The sequence below is a fragment of the Dendrobates tinctorius genome, unplaced genomic scaffold (assembly GCF_039654945.1).
Source record: "Dendrobates tinctorius isolate UK_male_01 unplaced genomic scaffold, ASM3965494v1 ptg000016l, whole genome shotgun sequence".
NCBI lineage: Eukaryota > Metazoa > Chordata > Amphibia > Anura > Dendrobatidae > Dendrobates > Dendrobates tinctorius.
Window position 1 is genome coordinate 66,579,443 of NW_027361684.1, and position 19,959 is coordinate 66,599,401.

At 45.6% G+C, this 19,959-nt stretch overlaps 1 protein-coding gene across 2 annotated transcripts in view; it reads left to right on the forward strand.

Annotated features, from left to right (window-relative positions):
• Positions 1-19,959, forward strand: part of LOC141080604 (acetylserotonin O-methyltransferase-like) — a 374,012-nt gene that overhangs the window by 115,514 nt on the left and 238,539 nt on the right. For both annotated transcript variants that reach the window (XM_073565941.1, XM_073565942.1), the window contains exon 5: positions 1,651-1,769. In XM_073565941.1, the coding sequence (XP_073422042.1) occupies positions 1,651-1,769 (119 nt within the window). The remainder of the gene's footprint in view (positions 1-1,650; positions 1,770-19,959) is intronic.

Genomic DNA, 19,959 nt, shown 5'->3' on the forward strand with positions numbered 1-19,959 from the left:
GGCATTTCATTGGAGGGCCGCACAGCCCTCCATGTGCTCGCCAGAGTTAGCCTGACTGCCATTAGGTACTGAGATGAGATCCTCAGACCCCTTGTGAGATCATATGCTGGTGCAGTTGGCCCTGGGTTCCTCCTAATCCAGAACAATGCCAGACCTCATGTGGCTGGAGTGAGTTAGCAGTTCCTGCAAGATGAAGGCATTGAAGCTATGGACTGGCCCACCCATTCCCCAGAACTGAATCCGATTGAACACATCTGGGACATCATGTCTCGCTCCATCCTCCAATGTCACATTGCACCACAGACTGTCTAGGAGTTGGCAGATGCTTTAGTCCAGGTCTGGGAGAAGATCCTTCATGACAACATCCACTGACTCATCAGGGACATGCCCAGGTGTCGTTGGGAGGTCAAACAGGCCACACACAGTACTGAGCATCATTTCCTTGTCTTGAGGCATTTCCACTGAAGTTGGAAAAGCCTGTAATTTGATTTTCCACTTTGATTTTGAGCATCCATCCATATCCAGACCTCCATGGAATATTCATTTTGATTTACATTGATCATTTTTATGTTTTCTTGTTCTCAACACATGCCACTATGTAATTAATAAAGATTTGCAGCTGCAATATTTAATTCAGTAATATCTACGATGTGGTATCTTAGTGTTCCCTTTATTTTTTTGAGTAGTGTATATTGGAAGTTTAATACAAAATGCCAGCTCCTCCGTGGTGCCCTCTCTGCTATCGGAATAGGAAAAATAAATATGTCATTGTGTAATTCATATCATTCCTGGGGATACTCCAATGTGTCCACAGGATAGATGCTGACTGTTAGACTTGTGAGTTATCGTTGGGAGCCCGACATACTGTCCCCATTGTCCAACAGCCACAGGACTGTAGTCAGGAGGAGATGAATGAAGCAATGGCCTCTCATGTGCCCTGCTGCTTCATTCAAATTCTGTCGCACTGATGAAGATACCTACTAATTAGGGTAGCAACTAAACTAATAGATCTGAACTAGCTTGCCTTGTAAATATAAGGGTGTGGGTAGTGATTCCCTACTAATCATATTTGTGTGCTGGAAGATATTGTGATTGTCTGGGTCTATGTACTGGAGACCTTTTAAATAATAACATCAATCCTGGTTCTCCGTGCCAGGTAATATACAGGGGACCTATGTTTTTGGGTAATCTACTGTGCTATAATGATATTGTTTCATCCAGGTAAGCTCCTGGGACATTACAAGTGTTTTTGTCAAGCTACCTCTGACATCACTAGTTTAGTGAGGTGAGCCGCAATGACTTCAAAAGAAAGCTTCACTCACATGACCACTGTTAAATCACAAGAAAGTTTCAGTCAGATAAGCCGTGACATCACAACAGGGATTTGGTCAAATAAGCTGCTGTGATATAACAATTGGTAATCAGGGTGATATGATCAGGGAAAGACATACAGTATGAACCATCAAGTCAGCATTGGAAATCAAGGAATCCGTGTGGGAACCACTGCTGTATTTGTCCACTCCTGTTTTTTAAAAAAGCAGAAGAAAATCCAACCCAGTTTAGACATCTGCAGTGTATCTACATCATAATGCTTTGTATATCGAGGTATTAACACTGTTCCCGTTTTTCTTTTGACTAATTTTTAATTAGATCAGAAGAGGAGATGGTGACTTTTATGCATAATATGGACACAATGTGGAATGTTTGTGGAAAAGATATTGTACAAGCTTTTGACCTCTCTGCATTTCACACAGTCTTTGATCTCGGAGGTAATAAAGTCATACAAATTTAATTTCATTGTTTCATTTAATTTCATATACATAATTGTATGCAGTAAATCCATAGCACATTACATGGAAATATGCTATGACAAATATCCAATAAATGAGGCAGATCTTTGTACAGATTGTATGTAGAACAGCTTAAATATAGTAGAAATTTCTAATTTTATGCCTATTGTCAATTCAACACTCTTCTCCCTCTCCTGACACACTGATAGCAACACCGCAGAAGAAATGCTAGTCTAAGGGGGTCAGATTCCTGGTAGGAATGCTCGGACCTGACACCCATAATGTGGTGGTACACCATCTTGCTGGAAAAACTCAGGGAACGTGCTATCTTCAGTGCATAAAGAGGGCAACACATCATGAAGCAATTTCAGACATCCAGTGGCATTGAGGTTTCCATTGATGAAAAATGACCCCACTATCTTTGTACCCCATGTACGACACCATACCATCAATTATGGCTGTCAGGTCCAAGCATTCCTACATGAACAATTTCCTGGAAAGTGGAGTGGTCATTGAGGGCCAGTTGAATGGCCACCAAGGTCTCCCGATCTGACCCCCTTTTATCTTTGGTGTCATCTGAAGGCAATTGTCTATGCTGTGAAGAAGCGAGATGTGCAGCATCTGAAACAACAGATACTGGAATCCTGTGCTAGCATTTCTTCTGCGGTGTTGCTATCAGTGTGTCAAGAGTGGGAGAAGAGGGTTGCATTGACAATCCAACACAATGGGCAGCACTTTGAACACATTTTATAAGTGGTCTTGAACTTGTAAATAACTCCTGAAAGAATGTTGTTATGTTAAAACCAAGCACATTTTTGTTTTTCTTGTGAAATTCTCAATAAGTTTGATGTGTCACATGACCCTCTTCCCATTTAAAAAAATAAAATTCGATCCAAAATGGCCAACTTCAAAATGGCTGACAAGGTCACAAGCCATCTTGAAAAGTTTCCCCCCTCCCATATACTAATGTGCTACAAACAAGAAGTTGATATCACCAACCATTCCCATTTTATTTAGGTGTATCCATATAAGTGGCCCACCCTTTACATTCTAACACACTGTGATCTTTAGCCACTCAGTGTTTCAAAGCCACAGTCATCCTGCAGCCAGTACAATATTATGTACCCTTGCCTACCCTTCTCCCCACAATTATACAGTATTTTACTATGTGAAAGTAACTACAATAAATATGGTTTTAAGTGTAATCACACCAATCCAGGAGTATGCATACATCACACAAACACCGCATTTATGCATCACACACAGACAGCGTGCACATCACAAAAACAGCGCATGCACACAGGGCTGCCACCAGGAATTTCGGAGCCCTATACTGGCCAACTTTTTGGGCCCCCTTGAGACACCGCCCGGGCTTCTCCCCCCAGCTCTACATCCAACCCTCGAACCTTCCACAGTCCAACCACTCATTAATAGAAAAACTCCTCATCTGCACCAATCACACATTAAGGGCTCATAGTCACATGCGAGAAACTTGGACGAGTGTCATACATCAATACCCCGCACTGCCGCCGGCACTCAGGACCGGAGCGCTCAGCTGCATAGAAATACATGCCGGGTATTGACGTGCGAGACTCGTCCGAGTTTCTCGCATGTGAGTATGAGCCCTTACAGTTCCCATCTAACACCAGAAAACATACATAGCCAGCAGCATTTGTTTTGGCTAAGGCTACTTTCACACATCAGGTTTTCGGCGTCAGGCGCGATCCGGCGTCGTGCCGGAATGCCGGATCCGGCAAATGTTTTGTAAAACCTGATGTGCCGGATCCGGTTTTCTGCTGGATCCGTCTTGTTCTTGACAGACAAAACCGGATCCGTCTCATCCGGTTCATCCGTTTTTCTATCCGTTTTTCGACGGATTACGCCGGATCCGGTTTTTAAAATTGACCCTTGTGGCCTTCCGAACGGGATTGGCTACTGGAAAACTATATATAGCATGTTCCTACAGCCCTTCTTTGACAGGTTGTAGAGGAGAAAGTGCAGGTTGGAGAGAAGAGCAAGTTACTGGCGAAGATGGATGTTGTCATTGGAAATATTTTGAAGAATTTGGCGGATTTTATAGCGGAGGCGAATTGTTTGAGGGTGATTGTTCTGGAGAAGGAGAGAGCGAGACAGCAGCGCATCAGGCATCGTAGACGACGTTTGTGGATCCACCCCATCACAGCCAAGAGAATGACGCGTGGGGTCTATTCTACACTCTGCATGGACCTTTGACGAAACCCGGATAAATTTTTTGGATATGTTCGGATGGAAATGGAGAATTTTGATTACTTGGTGGAGCGCATTGCACACCTCATAAGAAAAGCGGACACCTATTGCCGCTTCTCTGTTTCACCCGCAGAGCGTCTGATGGTGACTTTAAGGTAAGCCACATTTATTGGATGTGATCGCATCAGAGCACACTTTCACTGCAATCTTGTTGGTGGTAGTTTGTATCTCCAAGTGTTATAGCTCAGTTTTGGTATGTAATGCTGTGATTTAAAACTATTTATTGTTTTTTAATTCCCCACAGATTTCTTGCAACTGGAGAATCCCTTTCGTCACTGCATTTCCAGTACAGACTCGGGATTTCCACCATATCTGGAATTGTGAAGTACACATGCCGTGCACTGTGGGACTCCTTAGCTGAAGAGTTTTTACCAGAGCCCACAACAGAGAGGTGGATTGAAATTGCTGACAAGTTTCAACAGATATGTCAGTTTCCCAACTGCTTGGGCGCTGTGGACAGGAAACATATCCGCATTGTAAAGCCAGCCGGATCGGGATCGGAATATTTCAATTACAAGAAATATTTTTCAATTGTCCTCATGGCCATCGCTGACGCGGAATACAAATTTATTGCGGTTGATATTGGGGCCTATGGCCGCTCCAATGACTCTCAAGTTTTCAAACTGTCTGCCATGGGGCGTAAACTGTATGGAAACACCTTCCAGTTCCCACCACCTAGACCGCTGCCGCAAACATCTGGTCCACCTATGCCATTTGTCTGTGTAGGGGATGAAGCCTTCCAGCTGTCAGAACACCTTTTGAAACCGTACTCTAGCAGAGGATTGACAAGACCAAAACGCATTTTTAATTACCGCCTCACAAGAGCAAGAAGAATGGTTGAATGTACCTTTGGTATTCTGACAGCCAAATGGCGGGTCCTATTGACTGCGATCAACCTCAAGACAGAAACTGTGGACGAGGTGATCAAAGCTTGCGTGGTACTCCACAATTTTGTTATCTGCAAGGAACCCTTTTCCATTGAGGACACCTCTGAAGAAACCACCTTGCAAGATTAACATGACATTACCACTAGAAGTTCTGTGACGGTTTCAGTAATGAGGGACAATTTTGCACTATACTTTATGTCACCTCAAGGCAGAGTACACTGGCAGGATGACAGAGTGTGAAAGATTTGTGCCCTAACCCAACTTGTGTACCTTTTGTACCAAGAGTATATACCTTTGCCAACCAAAGTTGGCTATCTTGTCATGGTCTCTATTTTTAGCTTTAGGCCACAGGTGTGTACCTGGTTGTGTTTTATGCAAAGTATTTCACCTTTTAACAAAAGTTGTGTACATTGTTAGGAAATCACCAACAATAAACACAACTTTTCAGGTGAAATACTTTGCTTCAAACACAACCAGGAACACAACTGTGGCAAGAAGCTAAAATTTACCCACAGTTATATACCTGGTTTTGAATACCTTTTTACCTTTTAAATACCCTGTATTTAACCTTTTTTTTAAACATATTTCGCCGCAGAAAGAAATGACAGACAACCAGTGTAAACAATAATTTAACTTTTATTTAAAATATTTTTTTTTTGTAAACTGTTTTTAAAGTTAAAAAAAACTTTTTTAATAAAGGTTTGAAACCAACCAAATGGGCATTTTTATTACAAAAAAAAAAAAAATAACTCGGTGTAGTGTGGGGTGGAAATACTGCTGGAGGGGCTGCGGGACACTTCGACAATGGGAGTGTGGAGAGAGGACTGGGATCGTGGTGGGGAAGGAACAGTTAGAGGTGATGGTGTGGAAAAAGCTACAGAATGGGTGGACATGTGGGAGGCAGAAGAGGTGGTGGGCGGTGGAGTGGAGGGTTGGGCAGGGACTGTAGGAGCAGATGATGTTGATGGAAAGTTGTATGGGGAAGGAGTTTGGTACGGGGAAGGAGTTTGGTACGGGGAAGGAGTTTGGTACGGGGCAGGTTGCTGGAAGTGGGGAGATGTCTGGTACTGGAGAGGTTGCTGGTACTGGTGAGGTTGCTGGTATGTAATAGGAGGGGGAGGATGGAAAGTGGCTGGAGGGGGTGCAGATGTAATAGGAGGGGGAGGATGGAAAGTGGCTGGAGGGGGTGCAGGTGGAGGAACTACAGTGGTGGGAGGTGGAGGTTGGGAGGTAACCTGCTGTAGAGCACCGTGGCACGAATGCATTACATGCATCTGCTGGGTAGGAGATAGTGTTGCCATGCGCGCCACAACAGACCTGAAAAAGGTGTGGTTTGGCGAAGATCTTGCTTCTGAATGCATGGTTTGCAGAAGTGTCTTCACCTCCAGAATGCTGGAGTTGATCTGCTGAAAGCCTGCGGAGATTTGCTCTGACAAGACTTTTAGACAGTTCTGGAAAGATGCATTCAGATGCAAGAACTCTGGCGCATAACTCTTTTCCTGACCCCTCTGCCGCTGCCGCCCAGTACCCGCAGGTGTACTAGAGGTGGCAGGGGCAGAAGGGTGGGGTAAAGGGAAAGCGATCTCCTCACCAGCAGCTTCATGTAATGTAGGCGGCCACGATGCTCCTGTGCTGGTGGATGGGACAGATGGGTCGAATGTGTGGGAAGGCTGGGAAGGTGCAGATGTACCGGGGCGGTCGAAGTGTCCCTCGGTGCCGGTCTCCTCAGGGATCGCCTCAGAAGGGTCCAATTGTGCAGGCTCCCGAGTGCTGCTCACCGTGCTGTGGAATAAAGAGAAAAAAAAACAATTAAAATAGTGACATGGTATGGCCCTGGCTGAAAAAAAAAAGTTACATCTAAACATTTTTTTGTCACATGTGGTGTGTAATATTTACCTTCTGGTGAGCATTGTTTCCCGGAGGAACGACAGGGCTCGTGCGTACTTGTACTTGCTCCTGCGTCCTCCAGATCCACTCGGGGCCCGCATCTCTTTATTGAACTCCTTCTTGAAATGATCCCTCACAGACCGCCACCGCTTCACAATTCTCTCCCCTGAAACGAGAAAGGACAAAGTGGTTAGTATACAACATCAGTGTTTCCCAAACTCCAGTCCTCATGGTCCCCAGGGGTCATGTTTTCAGGATTTCCAAAGTAAATAGAAATCCTGAACACATGATCCGTGGGGACCACGAGGACTGGAGTTCGGGAAACACTGGTTTAAATCAAGCAACCGGTACTGTATATACTTACGCTCTTTAATCTGGGCCCGAGCTTCGAGGTCCTCCCAGCGGTCCACAAGGAGCGAACAGATTTCCTCCCAGAGTCGTCGGGTAACGATAAGGTCAGCATGGCGGCGGTCAGCCATATTCCAGAGCGGCTCCCTTTTTCTGACGAGATCGATGAGGTGGTCCACATCGAGTCCTCCATCCTCACCGTCAGAGTCGGGAGCACGCTGTGAAGGCTGTTAAAGAAAAAGACAAAAATAACATAATTAGCCTCCACAAAAGAAATGAAATAAAAAGTGCAAAAAAACAAAGCAAAAATATTTATACTTACACGCTGGTGACCGCCACGTTGCTGTCGCCGACGACCCTGGGAGGCACTGCGAGGACCTCTTGGCCAAGCACCAGATTGGAAAGACTAGAGAAGAAAACAAAAAATGTTATGTCTTTGGATGTAGGCATTTGTTTGCTGTGTGTGGTCTGCAGAACATTGTTTTCTATGTGTTGTGTGTAGTGTGATGTTGTGTTTCTGCGTTTGATGCAAAAAGCTTACCAATTGTGAGCCCACTCCAAGTGTCTGTCCACCCCTTCCTTCTTCTTCTGGGAGCTCCTCTTCATCTTGTGATTCCTGTTTTGAATAAAAGGCAATGAATAGACATATATTACAGAGATGATGGATTTTGGAAATAAAAACTTACCGTCAAACGCTGACGATGCGAGGGAGGGCTCCCAGAAGATGATGTGCTGTCTTCCTGGTGGCCAGACTCCATGGCTGTGGGTGGTGTTCCAGCTGCTGCCATTGCTGCTGCTGCTGCTGCTGCATCTATTGGGCGGCTGTTGAATAAAGAGAAACAAAGGGCCAATGAATATCTTGATATTCAATAGCCCTAGTTTGGAGGAATGGGGGATTTGATAATTACCGTCTCTCATCTGCTGCTGGACTCCCCTCCCGTTGTTCAGCATGCTGCTCCATTTGGGGTGGTGCTGATGGTGCTGCTGCAGATGTCTGCTGCCTTCTCCTGCTCCTGGTTCTTGGCTTGGGTGGCATGTTGGGTGTGGCTGAGGGTCCCACTGTCTTGCTTTTATATATGTCTTGTGGGCAGAGCTACTGAGCATGCTCAGACCAAAAAAAACGGATCCGGCCACCGGATCCGGCTGTCGCCGGATCAGGCGCATTGCGGCGCTCATAGGCTTTCATTGTATGAAAAAGCCGAACACGCCGGATCCGGCGTGTCCGGCTTTGTCGCCGGAGACAAAAAGCGTTACAGTAGCCGTTTTTTCCAGACGCCGGATCGCGTCACATTGCCGGATCCGGCGAAAATCGGATGAAACGCATGGCCATCCGGCTCGATCCGGCTCTAATGCAAGTCAATGGGGGGGAAACCGGATCCGGCATTGCATTTCGCCGGATCCGGTTTCTGTCAAAAGCGCCGGATCGCGCCTGACGGCGAAAACCTGATGTGTGAAAGAGGCCTAAAAGATTCTTTTTCAAGCCTCCACCACAACTAGGTAGACTCTTTTTGCAGGTCCCTAGTCTAATCTAACCTATTAAATAGTTGTTAAAATATCCAATACTCTTTTTAGGTATATTTTTATTCGTTTCTTTAAGGGAATATGGCATATCCTTTTTTTTAAAAAAATGAACAATATTACCATATACAAGGGACAAATACTGTCACACCATGAACAGACCACACATTACAACCACATACTGACCGAATAATATCAAATAAAAGGCACAAAATACCACCACACCATGGCCGGACCACATATTACCACCACATAGTTACTGAAAAATACAACATACAATGGTCAAATATGGCCACACCATTGCAGAACAACATATTGCAACCACATAGTGACCGAATACTACAATACTGATCATTAATAAAAAACAAGACACTAATTTTACAATAAATGCCATTATACACAAGAGCTTTGTATATAGTACACAGTAGATAGTGTCAGTGTACACTTAATTCAGTGATCACCGGGGATATACACAGGAGCTCATATAGTGTCAGTGTACAGGTGATACAGCGATCACAAGTGACATTATACAGAGGAGCTCTGTATATAGCATATAGTGTACAAGTAATAAAATGTTTACAGGTGATACAGCGATCACAAATGAACTTATACACAGGATCTCTGTATATAGTATACAGTGCATAGTGTTAGTATACAGGTAACACACGTATTCACCGGGGATGTCTCTAGTTAAAGTCCTTCATCTTCGCTTTTCATCTTCATCCAATGCACACCGCCATCACTTCTTCTAGCCAGGACTTGTCTCTGCAGAAAATAAGTTATCTAGAGCACATTCCCCAATTTTTCTCCAATCTTTACACTAAGGCAGATGAAGAAAAATGGCGATCATGTCACCCTGCACATTAACAGGACCTTTCCTCCCCCACACTGAAAACATGGTCCTCAAAAATATTATCCTATAATTAGCCCCTACAGTAATAATATCCCACATTCTGGACCCTATGCGTCTTCCCACTCCTGACCCCACATGTCCTCCCATTCTGCCTCGTGTCTCTTGATATTGCCCCCATAGTCATCCATAACAGCATAATGCATCCCATAGTCATATACAGTATAGTATAATGCACCCCCATAGCAGTATAATATACCACCTTAGCAGTATAATGCAGCCCCACACTAGTATAATGTACCCTTATAGTAGTATAATGCAACTCTATAAGGGTATAATGCACCCCCATAGTAGTATAATGCACTCCCATAATAGTATAATGCACCCCTTACTGCGGCTTTACAAAAAAAGTTTCTCCTTACCTGGTCGAGGTCCAGCGGTGTCCTCTGCTAGGATTCATTTAAGGCACAGACCTTCGTTGCAGTATATGACAGTGACATCATACGCCGGTGACATGCGCGCTGACGTCAGCTGCTCGCCTGTGATGGGCTGGCAGCTGTTAACTGTTGCCGTGCAGGAGGCATCTCCTACATGGCAACAGATTTTAACTAAATGAGTGTCTGAGGATCCTGTCACTAGGGCTTGCTGAGCAGAAGAGAGGGGATCCGCCAGGCCCCATATGCCAGAAAAGGCAGTAATGCCCTGATGATGACCCTGCATGCACACATCACACAAAGACAGTGTACACACGCACCCATCACACACAGTGTACACATGACACAAACGGTGCACGTAGACATATCACAAAGACAGCAAATCCATCACCAAGCAACGCAAACAAATCACACAAACAGCACACACCACACAAAGGCAGCATAAACACACACAAAGAGCGCACGCACATATAACACACAGTGTACACACACATCACACAGTGAACATATCACATAAACAGCACACCTCACCAAGAACGGCGTACAGATCACCCAAAGAACACATGCAAACACCACACATAGACAGCGAACACATCACCAAGCACACCGTACACATTACACAAAGAGCGCACGCTCACATCACACACAAAGCGCATGCACACATCACACACAGATAAGCAACGCGTACTTTTCACACAAGTACAGGAAAAATGTCACATAAACACAGTGACTACACCGTACAAGGTCAACACACAAACAACCACAGTGGATAACTCACGCAAGCACAGGGAACACATCACACAATTACAGAACATACAAGTACAGTATATACACAGTGCACACATCACACAATTACAGAGAACACAAGTATGGTATATACAGTTGTGCTCAAAAGTTTACATACCTGGCAGAATTCTTGCTTTCTTGGCTTTTTTTCAGAGAATATGAAAACACCAAAACTATTTCTCCACTCGTGGTTAGTTGAGTGAAGCAATTTATTGTCCAACTACTGTGTTTTCTCTTTTTAAATCATAATGACAACCCGAAGCATCCACATGACCCAGATCAAAAGTTTACTTACTTACCCAATTTCTTAATACCATGTATTGCCCCCTCTAACATCAATGACAGCTTGAAGTCTTTTGTGGTAGTTGTGAATGAGGTTCTTTATTTTCTCAGATGGTAAAGCTGCCCACTCCTCTTGGCAAAAAGCCTCCAGTTACTGTAAATTCCTGGACTGTCCAGCACGAACTCCACGCTTGAGGTCTCTCCAGAGTGGCTCAATGATATTGAGGTCAGGAGACTGAGATGGCCACTGCAGAACCTTCACTTTGTGCTGCAGTAGCCAATGACAGGTCGACTTGTCCTTGTGGTTTGGATCTTTGTCATGTTGGAACGTTCAAGTACAATCCATGCGCAGCCTTCGGGGTGATGATTGCAAACTTGTCTCCAGTATTTGCTGACAAAGTGCTACATTTATCTTTCCTTCAACTTTGACCAAGTTTCCTATGCCTTTGTAGCTCACACATCCTCAAAACATCAGCGATCCACCTCCGTGCTTTACAGGAGGAATGGTGTTCCTTTCATTATAGGCCTTGTTGACCTCTCTCCAAACTTAACGTTTATGGCTGTGGCTAAAAAGTTCAATTTTGGTCTCATCACTCAAAAATTACCTTGTTCCAGAAGTTTTGAGGCTTGTCTCCTGCTGTTTTGCGGATTGTAGGAAAGCTACTTTGCGGCATTTGTGTAGTAATGGCTTTCTTCTGGCAACTTGACCATACATCCTATTTTTCTTCAAGTGCCTCCTTATTGTGCATCTTGAAACAGCCGCACCACTACTTTTGAGAGAGTCCAGTATTTCAGCTGATGTTATTTTGGGGTTTTTCTTTGCATCCCGAACAATTTTCCTGGCAGTTGTGGATGAAACTTTTGATGGTCTACAAGTTTTCAATACACCATATAGAGCTGTATGCTCCTCACACACTACCATGTACCGGCTGGTATCATGGAGAAATACATGCTGACTATCTATGTGTGACTGCGGAAATAAATATACGGAGACTTAAATTTTCCCCTGCACCGTATTCAGCTGTCCGCTTCTGATACAGTGCCGTATATCTGCTGTTTGGATTAGTCAAATACATACTGAGAAAGCATCTGTATGTGACTATGGAAATAAATACAGAGATTTAAATTTTCCCCTACACTGTATACAGTTGTACGTTTTTGATACAGTACCGTATATCTGCTGTTTGGATTACGGTCAAATACATACTGGGAGAGTGTCTGTGTGACTACGGAAATAAATACCGAGATTTAAATTTTCCCCTACACAGTATACAGCTTTACGTTTTTGATACAGTACCGTATATCTGCTGTTTGGAATACGGTCAAATACATAATGGGGGAGCGTCTGTGTGTGACTAAGGGAATATATATAAGGAGATTTAAATTTTCCCCTACACTTTATACAGATATATGTTTCTGATACAGTACCGTATATCTGCTGTTTGGGTTACGGTCAAATACATACTGGGATAGCGTCTGTGTGTGACTACGGAAATAAATACCGAGATTTAAATTTTCCCCTACACTGTATACAGTTGTACGCTCCTCATACAGTACCATATATCTGCTGGTAATTTTGGTACATTTTCCCAAACATGAGGAAGTTTGGTAGAAGAGGCTGTGGACGTGGGGGGGAGGGCAGCTGGTGCTGATGTTGGAGGTTGTGCATCTGCTGGTTATGCCAAAAGCACAACAGCAGCTAAGGCAGGAGGTGTTGATCCTGCATCATCGTCTGGCTCAAGAAGGCCTGGAAGGCTCCCTTTTCTGGGAGTAGGTAAACCGCTTTTAAAGCTGGAGCATCAGGAACAGGTTTTGGCTTACATTGCTGAAACAGCCTCCAGCTCCATCGCCTCCTCTTCTGAAGTGTCCAAAAATGCAAGCACCGAGTCGTCAGTGCAGGCTTCTGGTCAGGAACAACACCTTTCCTTGTGACCTTCACCCCCATCAAAAGTGAGGGTTGCAGCAGGCCACACTTCTGATTACTCAATGGAGCTCTTTTCACATACCATGCCTGTGTTACGATGTCAAATCCTGAGTTCCCCAGTACTCCAAGATGATTCTGACATGGAGTGTACTGATGCACTGCCACTGCTAGATGATTCTGCTGGTACATTGACCCAGAGCACTATATTAACCTCGCAGTCTACTGAGCCAGAATCGGACCCTGATGAAACTCAGGCGCCCCTTCCCGCACCGCATACTATATCACCTTACACGGTGACACAGAGGAAGGTGCAGCTGAAATTGAAGAGGAGGTGATGGATGACCCAGTTGTTGACCCGGATTGGCATCCATTGGGGGAAGAGGGTGGCGCTGGCAATAGCTCAGAAAAGGAGAAGGATCTGCAGCAGGCATCGACATCGCAGCAGCGGTTATCTGGCAGGCCCGTAGCTGTCCAAAAACGTGGTAAAAAAACAGAGTTGCAGGACAGCTTGCCCAGACGGTCAAATTAGCACAGCGTGCAAGCCCTGAAAGTTTATACCATAGTAGGAAAAGTGCAGTGTGGCACTTTTTTGACCAAAATCCTATTGATGAGGCAAAGGTTATCTGTAAGAAGTGCGGAAGGACCTTTAGCCGAGGGAAAAATCTCCCAAATTTGAATACCAGTTGCATGCTTAGACATTTAATCACCATGCACTTGCAAGCGTGGATGGACTACAAAACCTCAGGTAGCACATGTGCACCTGCTCCGACTGAAGGTAGCCAGCAACGCTCCATCGCTTTCCCCACTGTAAGCCAACCGGTAAGCACACCAGCAAGAAATGTTGAGGTGTCATCGTAAGGCCAAAGCAGTCAGGGAATCACAATGTTTTTGCAACGAAAGACTGAATCTAGGCCATCACCACCATCACCAACCCCCTCTCAGTCCGTCAGGTCCACCACCAGTTCCCCCATATGCAGCTCTCAAGTCCAGCTCACCCTACCAGAGACTCTGAGTAGGACAAGAAAGTACTCCTCCTCTCATCCGCGTACACTGGCTTTGAATGCCTACATTGCCAAACTGATCTCATTAGAGATGATGCCCTTCCGTTTGGTTGAAAGCACAGCGTTTCGAGAGCTCATGGCTGTCCACGCTATGACCTACCCAGTCGGCACTTCTTTTCTAGAAAAGCCATCCCTGCCCTCCACCTGCATGTGAAAGACCGCATTGTCCATGCACTCAAACAATCAGTGAGTGGAAAGGTGCACCTCACAACAGATGCATGGGCCAGTAGGCATGGCCAGGGCCATTACGTGTCAATTAGAGTTGAGCAAGAGGGGTCGGTCAAATTCAAAAATTACCGACTTTCGCCAAAGTCGGGTTTCATGAAACGAATCCCGACTATAGCGTGAGGTCGGCCATGAGGTCGGCAACCAGAGCGTCAAAGTCGCGTTTCAAATGATGCTTCCAGCACCTTTTTTCAGCTAATGATGGAGGACGCACACTGTGGGCAACGCAATGACATAGGCAGCGGCCACCACCATCTTTGAGAAGGGCATTATTGGCTGACTTTGTGTGGCGTCACAGGGGCTATAAAAGGCTGTGACCGCTAACTGCCATCTTACTTCTGCTGATCTTAGAACAGGGAGAGGTGCTGCTGCTGATGCTGAATAGGGAGAGCGTTAGGCAGGGAAGAAGAAAAAAAAATAGCTTCTGCTGCTAGCGCTTTTCACTGTACAGTTAGTGTGCAGTGAAAGTGGAGGATTTTAGTTGTGCGCAGCAGCGCTGGTGGTGATTAGGCTGCCTTTTCAGGCTACCTGATTGCTGCATTGGTGTGTGCACACTGCTGTTCAAACTGCTTTTTTCAAAGCACTCCAACTTTTATTATTTTGTTCTGCTCAGTTACCGAGGCAATTTGCCATTTTTCCTGACCTACACCATATAGAGCTGTCGGCTTTGCAAACAGTTTAGTATATCTGCTGTTTGATCACAGTCCAAACTATTCAGAGACAGCGTGTGTCACTCTGTATAAACATAGCCTGAGATTTACAATCTTCCATACAAACTCCGTATAGCGGTGTACGATCCTCACACACTACCGTGTACCGGCTGGTATCATGGACAAAAGCAAGCTATCTGTGTGTGACTCTGGAAAAACAAGCCGAGGCGATTTGCCATTTTTCCAGACCTGCACCGTATTAAGCTGTCCGATTCTCAAACAGTTTAGTATATCTGCTGTTTGCATTACAGTCACATCTATACAGAGTCAGCGTGTGTGTGTGTGACACTACGTAAATACATATACGGAGATTGTTAGTTACACAAAAAACGTATCCAGCTGTACACTTCTGATACAGTACCGTATATCTGCTTGTTGTATTATGGTCAAATACATACTGGGAGAGAGCGTCTGTGACTAACAAATATATGAAGATTTAATTTTTGTAATACACCTTACACAGCTGGACACTCCTCATACAGTACCATCTCTCGGCTGGTATTTTGGGTACATTTTCCCAAACATGAGGAAGTATGGTGGAAGAGGCTGCGGACGTGGGCAGGGGGGCGCAGCTGGTACTGATGGTGGTGGTGCATCGGCTGGTTCTGGCAAAAGCCCAATAGCAGCTAAGGCAGGAGGTGTTGTGCCTGCATCATCGTCTGGCCCAAGAAGGCCTGTAAGGTTCCCTTTTCTTGGAGTAGGAAAACCGCTTTTAAAGCCGGAGCATCAGGAACAGGTTTTGGCGTACATTGCCGAAACAGCCACCAGCTCTATTGCCTCCTCTTCTGAACGTTCCAAACCTGCAAGCACGGAGTCGTCAGTGCAGGGTTCTGGTCAGGAAAAACACCTTTCTTGTGTCCTTCACCCCCACCAAAAGTGAAGGACGCCGCAGCCGACACTTCAGATTGCTCTATGGAGCTCTTTTCACATACCATGCCTGGGTTATCCAGTCAAATCCTGAATTCCCCAGTCCAAGATGAATCTGACATGGAGTGCACTGATGCACAGCCACTGCTAGATGATTCTGCTGTTACATTGACCGAGAGCACTACATTGCCCTAGCAGTCTAATGAGCCAGAATCTGACACTGATGAAACTCAGGTGCCCCTTCCCGCATACTATACCACCTTACACGGTGACACAGAAGAAGGTAAAGAGGAAGGTGCAGATGACTTTGAAGAGGAGGTGATGGATGACCCAGTTCTTGACCAGGATAGGAATCCATTGGGGGAGGAGGGTGGCGCTGGCAATAGCTCAGAAAAGAAGGATCCGCAGCAGGCATTGACATCGCAGCAGCGATTATCTGGCAATCCCGTAGCTGTCCAAAAACGTGGACCAAAAAATAAGAGTTGCAGGACAGCTTGGCCAGACGGTCAAGTTAGCACAGCGTGCAAGGCCAGAAAATGTCTACCATAGTATGAAGAGTGCAGTGTGGCACTTATTTGTCCAAAATCCTACTGATGAGGCAAAGGTTACCTGTAAGAAGTGCGGAAGGACTTTTAGTTGAGGTAAACAACTAACAAATTTGAATACCAGTTGCATGCTTAGACATTTAACCAACATGCACTTGCAAGCGTGGACGGACTACAAAACGTCAGGTAGCACATGTGCACCTGCTCTGACTGAAGGTAGCCAGCACCGCTCGATCACTACCCCCACTGTAACACTGTAACACCATTGCCACCATTAAGCACACCACCAGCACTAAATGTTGAGGTGTCGTCGCAAGGCCAAAGCACTCAGGGAATCACAATGGTTTTGCAACACAACACTGAATCTAGGCCATCACCACCAATACCACCACCAACCCCCTCTCACTCCGTCCGGTCCACCGCTAGTTCCCCCATATGCAGCTCTCCAGTCCAGCTCACCCTACCAGACACTCTGAGTAGGACAAGAAAGTACTCATCCTCTCATCTGTGTTCACTGTGTTTGAACGCCTACATTGCCAAACTAATCTCGTTAGAGATGATTCCCTACCGTTTGGTTGAAAGCAAAGCTTTCCGCGAGCTCATGGCCTACGTAGTCCCACGCTGTGACCTACCCAGTCGGCCCTTCTTTTCTCGAAAAGCCATCCCAGCTCTCCACCTGCATGTGAAAGACCCCATTGTCCATGCACTCAAGCAATCAGTGCGTGGAAAGGTGCACCTCACAACAGATGCATTGTCCAGTAGAGAAAGGAGGTGGAAGAAAACCACTAATGTACGACCACAGATCCAATATAAAAATAGAATATCTTTATTTGACAGGTATGCAGAACAAGACAAAAACAGTGTGATAATACACATAGAATAACCACGTGGCATGGAAAACGTGGCAGACCCCACCCAGGAACTCATAAACATGTATTACAAGTCAGATGAAATGTAGATATGTACATATACAATACATTTATAGGCACCTAAATTCCCAATACTTAAATCGCATCAATCGCTGATCAAATCAACCCTAAAGACATATCATAACATCCCAGTGAGCCAATAAATCACTACCCCATACAGATCAAATAACTGCCATCAAAGGGAGGTTATAACCAGAATATAAGTGCGACCGTCATCTTTATCATACCGAGATCGACATAAAATAACTCTGGCTGATATACCAGTCCTAGTTATGTTACCTCACAATGTCACTATTGCAATATATATAACCATGTTAACCCAAAAAGGGGCAACATAACACCAGGGGTCGATAATGGTAGCATCTTACCAAAGTATGCCGGTGGGTGGGGGAGTCCTGGGGATGCTCGTCCTTCCGAAACGCGCGTCGGGGCAGACGCGCGGACCCCCCAGGACTCCCCCAGGATCTGTGGTCGTACATTAGTGGTTTTCTTCCACCTCCTTTCTCTTAGTGTTTTTACGATGGATCTATATTGAGGTCCTTTTCAACAAACGGTGACATACAGGTTGAGCACATAGTATGCCTGTAATGTGTTATTTCAGCCTGTTTGTGTTTATGAGTATTTCTTTTGGCATTGTCCAGTAGGCAAGGCCAGGGCCGTTACTTGTCCATCACTGCGCAGTTAATGTGGTGGATACAGGCTCCACAGGGCATAGCGGTGGTGGAACAGTGCTGCCTAGCCCATGGTATAGAAAACAGTTGCCTGTAGGATTTCAAGCCTCCTCCTCCTCCTCTATAAGCGATAGCTCGTCCACAGAGCGCAGTCGCACGAGCACTCCATTCGCAGTTGTCAGTGTTGCACAAAGTTGTCCCACTATCTAACAACTAGTGGTAAGCGTCAGCAGGCTGTGTTAAAGATAATGTGTTTGGGTGACAACAGACACACCGCGGAGGTACTGGCCGACTACTTGCAGCGACAATCTGAGTCATGGCTGGGCAATCTACATCTTGAGCCAGGCAAGGTAGTCAGTGATAAAGGCAGTAATTTTGTGGCAGCCATAGGCCTTGCAAAACTCACACACATACCTTGCCTGGCTCACACTTTGAACCTGGTGGTGCAGTGCTTCCTTAATAATTATCCGGAGTTAACATCCCTGCTCCATAAGGTACGAAAACTGTGCTCGCACATCCGTCGCTTGGCCGTACACTCCAGTCGTATGAAGAAGCTGCAGCGATTGCTCCACCTCCCCAAGCACCGCCTAATTATAGACGTTGCAACAAGGTGGAACTCCACCCTGCACATGGTTGAGAGGCTGTGCGAACAGAGGCAGGCTGTAATGCATTTGTGGGAGGATACACGGGCGGGCAGTTTGAGGGCAGACATGGAATTATCGGCTGTGCAGTGGTCAAAGCTGAAAGACCTCTGTAAAGTCCTTCAGTGTTTTGAGGAATGCACAGATGATGCCATCATTAGCATGAGCATCCCACTTATGCATCTGATCATGCAAACTTTGACACACATTAAGGATCAGGCATTTGCAGCGGAGGAGGAAGAGGCATGCATATCTGATGCACATTAAGGAACGGGCATCTGCAGCGGAGGAGGAGCAGGAGGAGGAGGAGGAGGAAAGCCTTGCTGACAGTCAGCCATTGTCTGGTCAGGGAACTGTCTTGGAAGAGGTGGAGGAAGAAGAGAAAGAGAAGGGGGATGATTATTTTGGGCAGGAGGATGCTTTTCAGGGGGCAAGAGAAAATGTTGGCGTTCCAAGGTCAGGTACAGGGTTTGTGAGTGACTGTAGGGATGTGGATTTGCCAGAAAGTGCTCCTCCACCCAGTATTGGCAGTGCACTATTGACACCTGGAACATTGGCCCACATGTGTGATTATGCCTTGCGGATCCTAAAAAGGGATCCCCGCATTGCCAAAATGATGAAGGATGATGACTACTGGCTGGCAGCATCCTCGATCCACGCTACAAAGGCAAATTACACAACATCATGCCACAGGAGAACCTAGAGATAATATTGGCTAACAAACAAGCAACTCTGGTAAACCGTTTGTTTGAGGCTTTCCCAGCACACAGCAGCGGTGCTGTTTCTCCCACGAGCCATAGTGGGTACAATGGAAGAGGTGTTCGTCGTGCACACAGCCGAACTGGCGTTGGAGACAAGGGTTTCATGGCCATGTTGTGCACTGATTTCTCAAGTCCTGCTCACACGACTGCTAATACTGCATCGATTACAAGTGACAGGAGACAGCAGTTGTCAACTATGTTTACAAACTACTTATCTTCCCATATCAATGTTCTCCCTCACAGGTCATTCCCCTTTGACTATTTGGCCTCAAAACTGGACACCAGGCCTGAATTGGCACAATATGCCTTACAGGAGCTCGCTTGCCCTGCTGCTAGTGTTATCTGAAAGAGTCTTCAGTGCTGCTGGATCAATCCTGACAGAAAAAAGGACCCGTCTGTCGACCCAAAATGTTGATGATCTAGCCTTCATTAAAATGAACCATGCATGGGTTTCAAAGGATTTTGTCCCACCTTCCCCTGATGACACATAGGTTGCCAGAAAACTGCCTCGCTTTTGTTCTCCTATTCCTCTGACTTGCCCAATTCTGCCATTTACA